General features: G+C 55.2%; 2 protein-coding genes and 1 pseudogene across 5 annotated transcripts in view; 2 read left to right on the top strand and 1 right to left on the bottom strand.

Annotated features, from left to right (window-relative positions):
• DGCR2 (DiGeorge syndrome critical region gene 2) overlaps positions 1–6088 on the bottom strand; it is an 84353-nt gene extending 78265 nt beyond the window's left edge. For 2 of the 3 annotated variants that reach the window (XM_030815880.1, XM_030815881.1), the window contains exon 1: positions 5691–6020. Coding sequence is in view for 2 of the 3 variants with exons in the window: in XM_030815881.1 (XP_030671741.1) it covers positions 5691–5769 (79 nt within the window). In the remaining variant the exon portion in view is untranslated. Of the gene's footprint in view, positions 1–5690 lie in introns of all 3 variants that reach the window. The other variant, XM_030815879.1, reaches the window with a different exon arrangement.
• Positions 5987–9993, top strand: LOC100591616 (annotated as a pseudogene). Its single transcript, XR_004030832.1, has 3 exons — positions 5987–6101; positions 8836–8852; positions 9050–9993. The product of XR_004030832.1 is annotated as a testis-specific serine/threonine-protein kinase 1-like (transcript).
• A 4456-nt stretch (positions 9994–14449) lies between these two features.
• TSSK2 (testis specific serine kinase 2) lies at positions 14450–16791 on the top strand. The gene has a single exon (XM_003280346.4). The coding sequence runs from the start codon at positions 15580–15582 to the stop codon at positions 16642–16644; it is 1065 nt and encodes a 354-aa protein (XP_003280394.1). The 5' UTR covers positions 14450–15579; the 3' UTR covers positions 16645–16791.
• Positions 16792–16858: the final 67 nt, after the last annotated feature.

The raw sequence follows: 16858 nt of genomic DNA, 5'->3' as shown, positions 1-16858 counted from the left end.
TGTTACACAGCTATCACATAATAACCGTACCCAAGCCCATGCATCACTCTGCTCAATGAACCATTGGCCCAAAACTGGTCTCTCGAGCCCACTCTGCAGACTGGCAGGGAAAGAAAGGAAAGAGGACGGTCATCAAACCCTCAGCACCCAAACATAACAGCACATATGATAAGGGAAAATCTAATAGCACACCAAGGAAAAGACATCTAATCAGTCAAGAGTCTTCTACGGGGTCCTTAAATGTTGTCACTGATGCATTCCACTTAGAGTCAAGAAACTACTAAATGCCAATCGGGTCCTTCCTTATGCCAACAACCAAGAGAGGCAGAGGAACTCCCTGCCTGTCAAAGGCTCAGGTCCAGCAGGGGAGAGTCATGAACTAGATCACCTGCCATCAGTGTTGAGAGGATGCATGCACTACTAGATCACCTGTCATCACTGCTGAGAGGACATGCACACAACCGGATCACCTGCCACTACTGCTAAGAGGAAACATGCATAATGAGATCACCTCCCATCACTGAGATCACCTCCCATCACTGCTAAGAGGACACCTGCACAACCAGATCACCTCCCACCATGGCTAAGAGGACACGTGCACAGCTAGATCACCTGCCCTCACTGCTAAGAGGACACACACAGATCAATCACCTCCCATTACTGCTAAGAGGATCTGTGCATAACAAGATTACCTGCCACCACTGCTAGAAGGACACTTGCACGAACAAATCACCGGCCACCGCTGCTAAGAGAATATAATCACTCAGTACTCTGGGAAGTGTCTGGGAAGGAAGGGGTGGGGAAAGTGCCCACAAGCTAGCTTGGGAAGCGGAGCAGGGAAGGCGCAGCCTAACACAGCACAAATCTTCCACAACAGCAGTCTTCAATCCTAAACCCAGAAGCGCCAACTAAAACAATAACCCTGACATGCAGTGATGCCAGCTTGCCTCCACCTGGGCCAACCTGGGCTTTAACCACAGGGCTTCCTGCACCCACAAGACCTTCCCACGTGACACAGGGCTTGGCACATAGCAGGTGTTAGTGAGAACAATGGGGTGGGGTTAAGTGGGAGCAGCCTCTACTCTCTGCAATGGTTAACATGTACAAGGATAAAGGGCCATGGCGCATACAACTTACTCTCAAATGGTTCAGAAAAAAGCAATGTGTGTGAGTACACAGACATGCACATACACACAGAAGATGAGGGATAAGGCAAATAAGTAAAATGCCAACAGTAGGGAAGCCTCAGCCAAGGATATGCACGTGTTCTCTGCACTCATTTTACTCTTGCAACTTTTCTGTGAGTTTGAAATTATTTCCAAATAAAAGGGTTCTTTTTGTCAAGAAAAAAAAGGGAAATTCATTAGCTAGTGAAGGTAGAAAGTATATTACACCACTTTCCAACTAAAAAAAATGAACCTGTTAACCCAAAAGCCAAATCTACCAGTGGACAAACTCTACAAAGTGTCACAGTACCAGCTATAGAGAAAAGCACTCCAAACTCAGGAGGATTTGGCAACGCTAGGTGCAAGCTCACCTCTCCAGCTACTTCCGAACCTCGGTCACTTTTCCTTGTGATGAAAATATGCATTCTCTCCCTATTCACCAAACCACTGTGCTACTTCACATGAAAGAAAACTCTGGACTCCAGCCCGGGCGAGGTGGCTCACACCTGCAATCCCGTAACTTTGGGAGGCCAAAGCAGGTGGATCACTTGAGCCCAGGAGTTTGAGACCAGCCTACATGGCCAACATGGTGAAACCCCGTCTCTACTAAAAATACAAAATTAGCCCAGCATGGTGGTGTGCACCATAATCAAAGTTACTCTGGAGGCTGACACAGGAGAATTACTTGAACCCAGGAGGCGGAGGTTACAGTGAGCTGAGATCCCGCAACTGCACTCTAGCCTGGGTGACAGACAGAAACTCCGTCTCAAACAAACAAACAAAAAAAAACAACAACTCTGGATTCCAGAGCCAAGGTGCTGTGCTCACTTCTCAGCTCCCCGAGATTTTATCAGCTCAGCACAGCTGCCTACTGAAAGCAAAAGAGAAAGAACCCTGAGCTAGCAGCCAGCTCCACCTGGGTCTGAACCCACGCTCTGCTGCTCACCAGCTGTGTGACCTTAGACAAGTCACTTGCCTCTCCCAGCTAGCTGTACCAGCAATACAAGGAAAACAATCTTCTAGTCCTGTACCTTAGCAAGGGGCCTGGCTGAGCACAAGCCCTGTACAGGACCAACAACCAGCAGGAAGGGACCAGGGTGCACCAGCACTCAGAAGGCAATTTTTTCTCAGCTATGTATGGTGAGTTCAACCTGGATAGAGCTGTGGCTCATGATATAATTTTGTTTCACAATTAAAGCTAGAAAGAAAAACAGTTTTAGAATCAGCAATCGATGCTGCCTTCTTTACACAGATGGAGAAAGGGCCAATGAGACAATATCACAATCAGTGGTCCCCAAATCCCCCCACCATCTCGCTGTCAGTTACCTCAGCAGTAGTCTCCAACCCTTCTTCCTCATCACACCCCCAGTGATCGTAACACACATCATCAGTGGTCATATGGCCAAACACAGAAGGGATTTGGCAGGGGGTGGGTGGTTCTGTCCCTCAGACTGGAGTATCCACGTGGAAAAAGATTCTGCACCCTCACCTACAGGACCTCGGGACCTATCAGGGGACAGAGGCAGTCTGTGGCTCCACCTGGGGTTAAGGAAGCTGTTCTGAGCACAATGTGAGGTACTCCTGTGGCTAGGCTGGAGACACACAGTTGGAGTGCACAGGCCCCAGTCACGGGTGCGTGATAGGGGGAAGGCCAGACTGCTACGATGAAATCTCATCTCAGCCTCTTAGCTTCATGAGTGCTCTGGATTTCAGCTTCCCCATCTTTAAATGAGGCTAAAAACAGCATCTAGCAGGGACCTCTTGAGAGTTAATATATGTTAGTGCTTAGAACAGTGTCCGGCACATGACACATCTTAAATCAAATTCAAATGTGCATTTAAAAAAAAAATTGCGGGGCATGGTACCTCAGGCCTGTAATTCCAGCACTTTGGGAGGCCAAGGTGGGTGGATCACCAGAGGTCAGGAGTTCCAGACCAGCCCGGCCAACATGGCAAAACCCCATCTCTACTAAAAATACAAAAATTAGCCGGGCGTGGAGGCGTATGCCTGTAATCCCGGCTACTCGGGAGGCTGAGGCAGGAGAATCGCTTGAACCAAGGAGGTGGAGGTTGCAGTGGGCCAAGATCACGCTACTGCACTCCAGCCTTGGCAACAGAGCAGGACTCTGTCTCAAAAAAAAAAAAAAAAAAAAAAAATTGGTGAAAGGTCAAGTACAGCAAGCACTTGCTGCCCCATAACTCCATGAAAGGCCTTCCACCCTGTCCTGTACCAGAGAGGAGGCCCAAGTGGCTTGGCCTCATCTTCAGGGACCCCACCAGGCAGGAGTCAGAAAACACCCTCCTGAGAAGTGGGCTCTGACTGGTACCTTCCTCATACTCAAGTATGTTTTTAAGGCCGGAATCCCCACAGAAAGAACGCAGACTAAGACCAGAGAAGCCCCAGCCTCTTGCAAGCACCAGCCGGGCAGATCCCTGCAGCACTCTCAGGAAGGACACAGGGTGAAATGTGTGAAGAGGCAGACGCAGGCATACAAGGAACACATCAGGCCCAGAGGCCTGCCCTCCCTGCCCAGCCAAAGCCAGGGAGCCAGCTGCAGCTCCCCGGGTTCTGCAGGGCAACTCAAGACGCCTCCATGGGTAGCTGCAATGTTCTCATCTGGACAGTCGTGGAATAGAAAGAATAAGTTTGCTCCCTCTGCCAGACCTACCCCACCCATGCCCTACTCCGACCTCAGTGTGAGGTCTCCTGTGACGCCCTCACTTCTTCACGGGTACAAAAAGATGGCCACCTCCACCCACCTCTGGGACCCCACACTCCGGGGTATTCAACACACAGGAGTGTGACAAGTGACTTACACCTGGCCTCTGTTCCACATCAGGCACTCCTAAAAGGAGGGGCTTGTTCTCGTCACTTGCATTCCCTAGGGATGGGCGGGGGCAAGCACTCACAGGCACTTTCTCAGTTGCTGCTGGCTAGTTGGCAGACTATGTGAAAAGGCTGGCAAGGAAAAAGGAGTCGGAGACGTCAGCCACCTCTATCACCCAGGCAGGAGATGCTGGGCCTGGAACCAGATGCACCCCAAAGAAGCCAGGCATAATATGGCCTCACCTCTGAGCACGGTGACCTCATCTGCAAAACTAGGACTCAGGAATCAGAAAACAGTGACCTTCTACCTCTCTACAGGTACATACACGTTTTCTAAAGAAGTTAATCACGAGAACCCACAAACCCATTGGTTCTGACCTCCAAGAGTCTATATGATACCCTCCTCCACAGGTAGCCCTTTTTCTGGCTTCTGTTCTTACCAAGGCCACCCCACAACCAGTCATCCCGCTGCCCAGAGAGCAGTCAAAAGCAGTGAGCAACTAGCTCTACATAGGGAGACCAGAGAAGCATCACTGAATCTGTCCAGGTTGAGCACGGGTCAGGGCCTTGGCCACCAGGTAAGCACTAGGGAGGAGGCAGACATTCCATACAGATGACACAAGCGCAGAGCCAAGAGGTGCGGTGTATCTGGGCTGGGAGCCTGGCTAGGGCACAGGAGAGGGCCACACACCCCGTGCTCCCACATCCTGGTCATCAGAGAAGATGGCCCTGGCACTTCTGCCTTCATGGGACCTTTCCTCCATTAAGAAATATTAAGAGTCATGCTTTTTCACTGTATTGGTATAAAGATGACTGTATTAATATACATATGAAAACATTTTCTTTGACCTAAAAGTTCATTTTTTTTCTGCTGACTTAAAAAAAAATAACATTCGAAGGCCACTAAAAGTACCGTGGGCAAGTGATACCAGGATTCCTGTGCCTGATGGATACATTGGCCCTGCATTTAGGGGGTTTGATTTTTTGGTGCAGTTCAAGGGGAGGTACACCGAAATAGGTAGAAAAGGGTCTCCTGGTTGCCACGGTTCTGATTCCCCACCACAGACTTAAGAACACACTAGCTCCGAGGAGAGTTCCAAAGCACGGACTCATTCATCACATACAGGCAGCACGGCTAAGGGCCCCCGCACAGTGGCGAGGTCTCTGCTCCCGGGACGCTTGCGCCGGCCACACAACGCTAGGCTGACTCCTGGTGCCTCCTCTGGGCCCGGTGTGACCTGAGCACTTCTTTAGTGCAACGTCTCACTGAATGATAGCCACAGCCACCGCTGTCCAGGCGAGGAGTTTCCAGGACCGAGAGGCTGGCACTAGGCCACTGCTGGGAGGACGTCTGTGAAACCAGGTGCCCCCGAGAGCCACTGTCCCCAGCCCGACTCCGACGCTGGGGTGGCGGGAGGGTGCGCCCGTGGCGTAGCTCCTGGCCGCCGCCGATCCCGGGAAGGGCCCAGAAGCAACATCCTGGACAGCAGAGCTGCACGAAGTCCGAGGCGCCGCGAGCCCAGGTAAGCTCCAGCAGGCGTCCGCAGAGAGTGCCAGGCGGCCCGCGAGCCAGGCCCCGCCCGCCCCTGCCCCAGGCGCGGCCCCTGCAGGAGGGCGCCGCGGGTGAAAGGAGGTCCCGGGGCGACCCCGGCACCGCTCGCCGCCCCGCCCCCACACCGCCCCCATCGCGCGGCGCACCTGGCCGCAGCGGCTCGGTGACAGTGAGCACGAGCAGGAAGAGCAGCAGGAGGGCGCCGCTGTCTGCCTTGGGCACCATTTATCCTCCGTTCATCGTCCCCGGGGCGGCTGCGGGACCCCGCTGGGAGGCCGGACCGGGCCGGACTGAGGGTCAGGGGACCGTGCCAAGCGGAGGGTCAGGCGGAGCTGGACCTGGGCGAAGCGCGGAGAGGCGGCGGGAAAGAGCTTCGGCTGGGCCGCGGGCTGGCGTGCACTCTCGGCTGCAACCTCAGGCTCCGATTCCAGCTGCGCGCAAGATGGCGGTCGTCCTGCTCGGCTCCGCGCCGCGCCGCCCCGCCTCCCGCCCGCGACGCCGGCGCGGGCCAATGAACGTCAAGGTGGAAGGCGGGGCCAGAGCCAAAGACCTCCAAAGTGGGTGAGGCCTAAGGTCGCGACGGCGGAGGCCGGGGACCTAAGGGCGGGGACTGAGGGGCGGCCTCTAAGGGAAGGGCGGGACCATACGGAGTGAGGCGTGCCATTGGTTAAGCAGAGAGGCAGGGCCGGGGTCGGGGCCTGAGCGGCGGGGCCTCGGAAGGGAATAGGGTCTCTGGACGCGGGGTAGGGGCGGAGGGCGCAGGACCACAAGGATGGACATCCAAAGGCGCGGGGCATGGGGCGGGGCGCCGAGGGGTCGCGCGGGTGGGGAGCGGAGAGAACGAAGTGGGAACCTGGCTGGGACTCCAAGGGTCTTCACACCTGCAAGCTCAGGTCCCGTGAGCAGCCCAAAAGTGCGCCCCAAAGGGGTCTTTTTAAGGCCGAACCGCTGTGGAGGAGGGAGGGCCTGCCGGTTCTGAGGGTGGGGAAAGAGGAACAGGAATGGCCTAAGGGAGTGTCCGGCAAAGAGAGACCGGGAAGGCCAGGTCCTGGAGACTGCAGCGAAGCCGGCTCCCTGGAGAACCTGCCTACACAATGGCTAGGGGAAGGCCACATGTGCAGGAAAGAAAGCTAGGCAGAGAGGAGGCTCAGCGCCCCTGCGAACAGTGCTTCAAGTGCCACCTCTCACCTGTCATCACCAACAGGGTGAACCTTGGAGGGCAGTGTCGGCGAAGAGTCCAACTCTGTAAAATATTTGAAGACATTTCTTCTGAGCCAATATGTGACCAATAGCCTGGGACACAGCCCCAGGAGATCCTGACAAGTGCCCAAGGGGTAGGGCTACAGCTTGGTTTTATACATTTTAGGGAGACACGACATCAATCAGCACATGTAAGATATACTTTGATTCAGTCGGAAAAGGTGGGACAACTTGAAAGTGGGGGGTGGAGGGGGGCTTCCAGGTCATGCGGATTGGCAGTTGGTTCAAACAGTTTATCTAAAGACCTGGAATCAATAAAAGGGACTGTCTGGATTAAGGGGTTGTGGAGACCAAGCTTCTTAGGCAAATGAAGCCTCCAGGTATCAGGCTTCACAGAGAAGAGACTGTTAATGTTTCTTATTAAAAAGTGCCAGACTCTGCCGGGCGCGATGGCTCATGCCTGTCATCTCAACACTTTGGGAGGCCAAGGCGGGTGGATCACCTGAGGTCAGGAGTTCAAGATCAGCCTGGCCAACATGGTGAAACCATGTCTCTACTAAAAATACAAAAATTACCCAGGCGTGGTGGAGCACGCCTGTAATCCCAGCTACTCAGGAGGTTGATGGCAGGAGAATCACTTGAACCGGGGAGGCAGAGGTTGCAGTGAGCCAAGATCATGCCACTGCACTCCAGCCTGGGCAACAGAGCAAGACTCTTGTCTCAAAAAAAAAAAAAAAAAATTAAAGGAAAAATAGGGCCGGGCGCAGTGGCTCACACCTGTAATCCCAGCACTTTGGGAGGCCGAGGCGGGCAGATCACGAGGTCAGGAGATTGAGACCATCCTGGCTAACACAGTGAAACCCTGTCTCTACTAAAAACACAAAAAATTGGCCGGGCGCGGTGGCTCACGCTTGTAATCCCAGCACTTTGGGAGGCCGAGGCGGGCGGATCACGAGGTCAGGAGATCGAGACCACGGTGAAACCCCGTCTCTACTAAAAAATACAAAAAATTAGCCGGGCGTGGTGGCGGGCGCCTGTAGTCCCAGCTACTCGGAGAGGCTGAGTCAGGAGAATGGCGTGAACCCGGGAGGCGGAGCTTGCAGTGAGCCGAGATTGCGCCACTGCACTCCAGCCTGGGCGACAGAGCGAGACTCCATCTCAAAAAAAAAAAAAAAAAAAAAAAAAATACAAAAAATTAGCCAGGCGTGGTGGCGGGCACCTGTAGTCCCAGCTGCTCGGGAGGCTGAGACAGGAGAATGGTGTGAACCCAGGAGGTGGAGCTTGCACTGAGCCGAGATCGCACCACTGCACTCCAGCCTGGGCAACAGAGTGAGATTCTGTCTCAAAAAAAAAAAGGAAAAATAAATAAAAGGTGCCAGACTCTAGTTAATTCTCGCAGGAGAAAAGACCTTGAAAGGGATAGGGATTCTCTACAGAATGTAGATTTTCCCCATAAGAAACAGCTTTGCAGAGCGACTTCAAAATATGTGAAAGAAATCTGTTTTGCAGTAAAATACTTGTTTCTTTCCGGGCCTGCTGTCATGCTGGTATCTTACTGCCACAGAGTCTGTTGTCAGTCTTCAAGTCTCTGTGTCGATGTTACACTGCTTAGCTGTGCCTGAAACCTGAAGGGAGGAGGGATAATGAGGCCTGACTCCCACTTCCTATCACGGCCTGAACTAGTTTTTCAGGTTAAGTTTGGAATGCCCTTGGTGGAGAGGAGGGGTCCATTCAGATGGCTGGGGGGCTTAGAATTTTATTTTTGGTTTCCAGGAGACAGTAGTTGGGGTGTCCTCAGCAGGAAGGAGAAGGAGGCTGTCTGGAAGGAGGAGAACCAAGAACGCACAAAGGCCTGGCAGTGGGCAGTCAGGGTTAGGGAAGAAGGTGAAGGAGCAGAGAAAAGGGGGAAGGGCCACAGCAGGTGGGGACCCAACCCAACATGAGTGACATCCAGCCCACCCTACCAAGTCATCCTGAGGGGCCCAGGGCTCTACTTGGCTCCTGTGAGGAAGGGGTGCTCACTCCCTCTAGGTGGATGAGGTCAAAGTCAAATCCAAGGCTAGGATAGTCATGTGACTCCTACTCCCCTAGGGCGTAGCCCGGAACAGGTGCTGGACACAGAGTCTGGCACAGCAGAGGGGCTCCACTGCCAGAAGAAACAATGGCCACTCTCCAGTGTTGCCCCTGCTGCTTGTACTGTCCTCAGAGCAGCCACCAGTGCTCAGGGTGGCATCCAGGCCCTGCCTTTAGCCCCCAGCCCCAGATCTGCCCTGGGATCCCAGCCAGGGCCGAGAAAAAAAACTAGTTCATTGAGTGCCAGGGAGCCCTGCCCGAGGACATGGCGTGCAAGATGTTCCACCAACTCTCCTCAGCCATTAAATACTGCCACAACCTGGACATCACGCACCAGAACCTCAAGTGTTAGAACCTTCTCTTCGACAAGGACTTCAACATCAAGCTGTTCTACTTCAGGTTCTCCAAGCTCTGCCTGCGGGATGACAGTGGCCAACAGAGATTAAGCAAGAACTGTGGGTCGGCGGCATATGCAGCCCCTGAGGTGCTGCAGGGCATCCCCTACCAGCCCATGGTGTATGACATCTGGAACCTGGGCATGATCCTCTACATCATGGTCTGCGGCTCCATGCCTTACAATGACTCCAACATCAGGAAGATGCTGCGTATCCAGAAGGAGCACCGCGTGGACTTCCCACACTCCAAGAACCTGACAGACTAGTGCAAGGACCTCATCTACTGCATGCTGCAGCCCGACGTCAGCCGGCGGCTCCACATCCATGACACCCTCAGCCAATGCTGGGTGCAGCCCAAGGCACAAGGACTGCCCTCTATGGTCATCAACAAGGAGGGGGAAAGCTCCCAGGGAACTGAAGTCTTGTGGACCCCTGAACCTGGCTCTGCCAAGAGGCCTGCCACCAAGCTGGAGCCTGGGGAACAGGCACAGCCCGAGGTACGGCCTGAGACAAAACCTGAGGGGTTGGCAATGCAAATGTCCAGGCAGTGGGACACCCTAGGCTTCCCCAGCAAGCCATTGACCAGGGAGAAAGAGGAAGGGCCCCCCAACAGCCTCCAGAGATGCACACCTAGTGAGCTGTTTGTGGCCCAGTGTGCCAGCGGCGAATGAGATGGAGCTCACGCCTTCAGGCCCAAGCTCTGAAGTCAAGGCACAAACCAGAGAAGGAAGACAGTCGCGGATGAGCCGCTGTTTTCATCAGTTTCTTCTCTCTCCCCTTGAACTTCATAACTGATGTTGCTAAAGGAGCAATAAATCACTATATTAATGCAGATGCCAAAGTGAATGTCTTTGCCTCAGCTGACTAGTCCTGGGCTCCCCTCCACTGGTTTCCCACTCAGATTGTGCCTTGATTCCTCGTTCACTTGGGAAAACACATCCCAGCGTGCCCAGTCCAGACCATGACCTCAGGCCCAGGCTGGGGCTGGGGCTTGGGCTGGAGCTGGGGCTGGGAGAGACCTGGAGGGGTAGGGGCCAGAGCTGAGAGGTGAGTGAGGAAGCTGCTGCCTCAGCAGGGATGCCCCCAAGTGCGGTGCTGGGGTCAGGAAAAGGCAGGGAGAGGACAGGACCAAGAAGCCTGCCGAGGCACCCCTGCAGAGGAGTGCAGGCTTTGTCTGCAGTTGGGACTGAGGGTCTGGGCAGACCTCTCCAGCCCCACAAGGCCACCAGTGGGGGTTGCAGGAGGCTGCAGAGGGCAGGGGGCCAGCCTCTCAGCCACTCCTGAGCTCCCTACCCTGCTGGGCAACTGGTTCATTGTGCTCCGTCCATCACAGGCCCACTGTGTCCAGCCAGCACCCAGCTTTCAACAGCGCCGGGGTCGCCCCACCCTGTGGTCATTCTCCAGCCCAGGAGAAGTAGGAGGCTCTGCTGGATGGCCCAGCCACACTCCAGCCTGAGCATGTCCCACAGTTTTGTGTGGTCTTGACCACATCTTGTTGTCCCCGTCCCAGCCTGTCCCGAGGGACGACACCCCTGCATTAGAAGTTGACACTGGCAAGTAGGATACGACAGGCAACCACAAAGGACAAGCGCGTTCAGAATCACCTCTCCCATGGCCTCTAAGTGGATGGGGCCAAAGTCAAACCCAAGGCTAGGACAGTCATGCGACTCCCACTCCCCCAGGGCGGGGCCTGAAGCAGGTGCTGGACACAGACAATGTCAGAGCAGAGGAGCTCCACTGCCAGCAGCATCGATGATGACTGTCCACAGTCTACCTATGGTCAGTTCTCTACCTCGGGAAGACCCCAACCTCAGTCCCCTTGGAGAAGTAGGGTCCAGTGAGAGCCTGGACCAGCCCTCCCTGCACTCTTCCCCAAGTCCACCTGCCTCCTCATGTTCCCACAGCCCCCTTCCACATGGTTTAATTTCAGGCCTCCACCCCAACCCTCCTACCACCTCCAAAAGTGTCCAGAGCCGTCCCCCACCAGCCTGGCTCCCACTGCCCAGCGGGGAGGAACCTACCCTGGCCTCTGGGGTCCTCCTGTGGCCCAGTGCCTCCTCCCCTGGCCTCTGGGCACCAGGCCTCACCACTGCGCCCCCATCACACACACAGCCCATAATCATACAGGGAACTCGCCCCTGCAGACTCTGTCCAGCTCTCCAGGCTCAGCTGAGAGGCTGAGGCCTCCATAAAGCCTTCTAGGGGTTCTCAGCCGCCTACCACTGTGTACTCTGCCAACAGGCCTCAAGAGGCCACCCTGTTTTTCCCACCAAGAAACTCATGGTGGAGAGGGAGCCCAGAGTGCTGGGATGGGGGCCCGGGTGGGACATCCTGAGGAATGGCTCTTGGGGCCTCCTCCTCAATTATCCCCGCAGACCTGCGCTGGTCCTCAGGGCAGTGGCTGGCAAGCAGGTCTGGGAGCCTCACTGTAGCTCAGCCAGGTGAGCCCGGGTGGGAGGGGCTGCAGGAGGAGTTCCTGCTCTGCGCTTTACAGCTGGAAACAGCTCAGAGAGAGTGGGCCACCTGTCTGAGATGACACTGCCCAGGGCAGAAGGCCCAGGTGACCCCTCCACAGGTGGCCTCGCCATGCCGGGCGACTCCTGTAGGTGGCTCAGCCCTGGCTCAGACCCCTTCAAGGATTCTCAGAGGTGCTAGGACCAGGACCTCAACAGGGCCCTCCATGGCCTGTCCATGCTCCTGCCAAGCCACATCCCTTCAAACCGTCACATGTAATAGCCATCCTCATCCCTCTCCACCTGGCTAGTTCCTCAGACCTCAGCCTTCCCCAGCTTCCCAAAGTCCAATCCCCAGTTCCCTGTCCTCACAGCACCATGGTTCTGATGCATGGCACAGCCACCATCGGGCACACACACTTGGTGTGATTGAGCCTCCCTCGCCTCTGGGCTCCAGGAAGGCATGGGTGGTCTAGCTCATCAGTGTACCTCAGCATCCAGGGCAGACCCTCAGTGCTTGGGGGACAAATGGGTAAACAGGTGTCTACTTTATAAAGGATAGGAAGGTTCAGAGGGAAGTAGATTTCTCAGAGTGTGCAGGTACCTGGCTCACAGGACTGCAATCCTAGAAGCAACGCTGGAGGTCCCCAAGTCCAATCCAACCCTCTCCGTCAAACATACCAGGAGTCCTGGCCCTGCGTGTGCTTCCTGGATGAAGCGGCCCGTTCCATGCCCAGGCAGTTCTGCCTCTGCAATGTTGACACCTGCCTCTTCTGGCATGTCCCCCAAGAACCAGAGAGGCCCTCAGGGGGTGAAGAAGCAGAATGCACAAAAAGAGGGCGAAGGCATTGGTAGAGTCTGGCAAGAAGGCAGATATGCGGCCAGGGCACGGTAGCTCATGCCTGTAATCCCAGCACTTGGGAGGCCGAAGCAGGCAGATCACTTGAGGCCAGGAGTTCGAGACCAACCTGGGCAACATGGTGAAATCCCGTTTCTACTAAAAATACAAAAATTAGCTGGGCATCATGGCACTCGCCTGTAATTCCAGCTGCTCGAGAGGCTGAGGCATGCAAATTGCTTGAACCTGGGAGGTGGAGGTTGCGGTGAGCTGAGATGGTGCCAGAGCAAGACTCCATCGAAAAGGAAGGGAAGGGGAGGGGAGGAGAGGGGAGGGGAGGGGAGGGGAGGGGAGGGAACAGATATGCAGAGAAGTGCCCCAGATAGGGCATTTGGGGGAGCAAGGGAAAGGGTCAGGGTGTGGTAAGTGGGAGTTCTCATGCTCCTGGGTCCTGGCCTGCAAATTTTCATAGCCAGCCCCTTCTAGGACAAAAAGGAGTGAAGTGCTGGTCATTTCAGCCATAGAGACTCCCAGGAGAAAGGAAAGCATCAAACTAAAGCTATTAACCACCGATGCTATAAAGAGCTTCGGGTGGGACTCTGGGAGGCTGTCACTGCTGGAAGGCAGTCACTGTGGGCATGTCAGCCCACCCTGCCCATCTGAGCCTCTCAGCTTAGCATCCTGACTTTGGCTGCCCTGTTTCTGCAATCCTCCCTAGTGACCTCCAAACACAGGGTGCTCCCTGTGTACTCCAGACCGGAGTGGGTCCACACAGCCATGCCAGGGCCAAAATGTCACATCTGTCTGACATGTCCTGCCCCTCTTGTCAACCCTGTGGAGTCTGTTGATCCCCAGCACCCCAGCTCCAACATCACTTCCTCTTTGAAACCTTCCAGGACTAAACCCCACCTGGGAACAGGCCTTCCTCCCTCTCCCCTGAACACTGAACACACAGCTCATCTGTCCCAGCTGCTCCCTGTGAACCCAGGATGCCTGTGATGGATGACAATTAACATCAGTCCAACGCACCTGAGGAGACATGTACAGGATGCCACATTTCCCAAAGCACAAATCCACACACCAGCCCTGAAACAGGATGTTCACACTGTTTGCAGGTGCAAAAGGCAGCCCAGGACGTAAATGCTACTCAATGTCAGGGTTCCAACAGGCGACTGCTGCTCACTCCACACAAAGGCCCAAACTGACGTGATTCAGAACCCCCTCCTCACCCAGGTGCCTGGTCTTCGCAGTGCATGGCCCGGGCGCTCTCAGCCCCAGGATTCCCCAGCACCAAGGCCCATCCACTCACAGACTAGCAAACAAGACTAAGACCTGAACTTCTCTGTCTCCTGCTGATCCCGAGGCCCACCCTGGCCCAGCCTCCTCTCACTTGGTCAAAGGCACTGGCCCCCACCCTCACCTCAAAGCCAATTCTACTCTCTCTGTCTCTCTCTCTCTGCCACTGACCATCTTAAAACACAACTGGGACAGCCCTCCTCCTGTCCTGCACCTGCAGGGGCGGCCTGCTGCTTACAGAAAAAGCCTCGACTCCTTCACTTCCCTCCTACTTCCAGTCACTCTCAGAAAAAGCCCTCTCTTCTCCCAGGCTCTCTGCTGCCTGGGTGCCTTCCTGCTGCCTCTACCCAAGGGAGGCCCTGCCCCACCCCTCAGACATGCAGCCACCTGCCCTGGACCCTGGGCACCCAGCTGGCATGCACTGCAGCCCCGACCCACCCATATACAGGCCCTTGCTCGCTGGAGCAGCAGCGACTCACCTGCCCGGCTCTCTACCCTGAGGGGCCTGCTGCCTCTGCTCCCAAACACAGAGCTGCTTTCGTCTACCAGGCTTGGCACCACTGCCAGCCTGACTGGTCCAGCGCAGTCCCTCCCAGGTACCACTGTTCCCAGAACCAAGCCAGGTCCAGCTGCATTTTCTTGAGGCCCAATAACGAGAAGCAGACAAACTAGGAAAGAAGGGAATTTATTACTGCAACTGGATACAGGGAGAAGGCTGGAGATAATTCCACCAGACCAACTCAAAGTGCTACAATTTTCTTAGTGTTTATATAGGTTGGGGTTATGTGCCTACATGCAGTACAGCAATCACCTAAGTCTACTGGTAACTAATTTTGTTTCAAGAAGGTCAGAGGCAAAAAAATGCTTGCTAAGTCCGATTAAAAGGGGCCCAGTGCCTCAAGGCCTGTCTACTGTGGTACCGGAGTGATTATTTTGATTTTATCTCCTTTACAGCTTGGTCCAGAGAGCTGCCTTAGACTATCCAATGAATCTATTCAAGCAGCTGCCGGTTACCTTGTCTTCAGATTTTGTCGACCCAAGATGGGTCCTGGCACTAGGAATGTAAAGCCGTTCCTATTATTTTGGCTTGCTCCAGCAAGAGAGAAGCCCATGCGAGTCTCCTACTGACCATGCTTCATTTGTAGCTTTGATGTTTGGGCACTGATTTCCCTAGATTTAACTATGTGCTCAATGTTAAGGCAGTGCTGTGGATATCTGTCTGTGTAACTGGGGTGCTATGCAGGCCTATCTGGGTGACTGTCAGGGAGAATTGTCCTACCACACCAAGGACACAGACCTAGGGGGGCTTTTCTTCATAGCCCAAAGAAGCTGCAGGAAACCCACCCTAGTGGGACAAAGACCAATGCAGGGTCAGTCCCCACAGCCAGGTGATGCAAACAGGCTGGACGTGGGCCGCCTCCCCTCCGGCTTGACTTGTGACAGGGAAACCAACGCAAGCAGCAGCAGCAGGGTCACCACAGTCCAGTCCTGGGGACGGGCTTCCTTCCAGCGGGCGGCGAGCAGGTGCTCCTGCCAGACCAGCCTGGCTTTCACGGTTCCAGGGACCCTGTTCCCCCTCAGCCCTGTCCCCACCCCCACTCCTTGGCTTTATGAGTTCATTCGCTGAAGTCACCCAGAGACAATGCTGAGTGTTCCACCCCTGAGTCGAAGCCCAGCCCAGCCCAGCCAGATGCCTCCGGTAGTGTAAATGAGGACAATGCCTGCTGGCCCACGTGATGGCGGGATGTAGACGGCAGTGGCGCCAGTCGCTCCGGGCACCATGGACGATGCCACAGTCCTAAGGAAGAAGGGTTACATCGTAGGCATCAATCTTGGCAAGGGTTCCTACGCAAAAGTCAAATCTGCCTACTCTGAGCGCCTCAAGTTCAATGTGGCTGTCAAGATCATCGACCGCAAGAAAACACCTACTGACTTTGTGGAGAGATTCCTTCCTCGGGAGATGGACATCCTGGCAACTGTCAACCACGGCTCCATCATCAAGACTTACGAGATCTTTGAGACCTCTGATGGGCGGATCTACATCATCATGGAGCTTGGCGTCCAGGGCGACCTCCTCGAGTTCATCAAGTGCCGGGGAGCCCTGCACGAGGACGTGGCACGCAAGATGTTCCGACAGCTCTCCTTGGCCGTCAAGTACTGCCACGACCTGGACGTCGTCCACCGGGACCTCAAGTGCGAGAACCTTCTCCTCGACAAGGACTTCAACATCAAGCTGTCTGACTTCGGCTTCTCCAAGCGCTGCCTGCGGGACAGCAATGGGCGCATCATCCTCAGCAAGACCTTCTGCGGGTCGGCAGCGTATGCAGCCCCCGAGGTGCTGCAGGGCATCCCCTACCAGCCCAAGGTGTATGACATCTGGAGCCTGGGCGTGATCCTCTACATCATGGTCTGCGGCTCCATGCCCTACGACGACTCCGACATCAGGAAGATGCTGCGTATCCAGAAGGAGCACCGTGTGGACTTCCCGCGCTCCAAGAACCTGACCTGTGAGTGCAAGGACCTCATCTACCGCATGCTGCAGCCCGACGTCAGCCAGCGGCTCCACATCGATGAGATCCTCAGCCACTCATGGCTGCAGCCCCCCAAGCCCAAAGCCATGTCTTCTGCCTCCTTCAAGAGGGAGGGGGAGGGCAAGTACCGCGCTGAGTGCAAACTGGACACCAAGCCAGGCTTGAGGCCCAACCACCAGCCCGACCACAAGCTTGGAGCCAAAACCCAGCACCGGCTGCTGGTGGTGCCCGAGAACGAGGACAGGCTGGCCGAGACCTCCAGGGCCAAAGACCATCACATCTCCGGAGCTGAGGTGGGGAAAGCAGGCACCTAGCGTGACAATGGCCCCGTCGTGTGTGGTGGGGGTCGGGGTTGGGGGGCATGGTACAGTCGGCCTTCACATAAACTAAGTAGGCAGGTAGGATCTGAAGAAGGCACAGGTGCAAGTAAAATTCGTCAATTAAACCACTATTTTGATTACGTTCCATTAGCTTTCTTCCACTTAGTAGCAAAGACGTTCTTTACTGACCACCAAATAAACCACAGGG

The sequence above is a fragment of the Nomascus leucogenys genome, chromosome 7b (assembly GCF_006542625.1).
Source record: "Nomascus leucogenys isolate Asia chromosome 7b, Asia_NLE_v1, whole genome shotgun sequence".
Classification (NCBI taxonomy): Eukaryota; Metazoa; Chordata; class Mammalia; order Primates; family Hylobatidae; genus Nomascus; species Nomascus leucogenys.
The sequence above is the reverse complement of the archived record's forward strand: the minus strand, read 5'-3'. Positions and strand labels throughout refer to the sequence as shown.

Excerpts from the sequence above, each read along its gene's own strand:
- TSSK2 (XM_003280346.4), top strand. The coding sequence starts at position 15,580 with ATGGACGATGCCACAGTCCTAAGGAAGAAGGGTTACATCGTAGGCATC.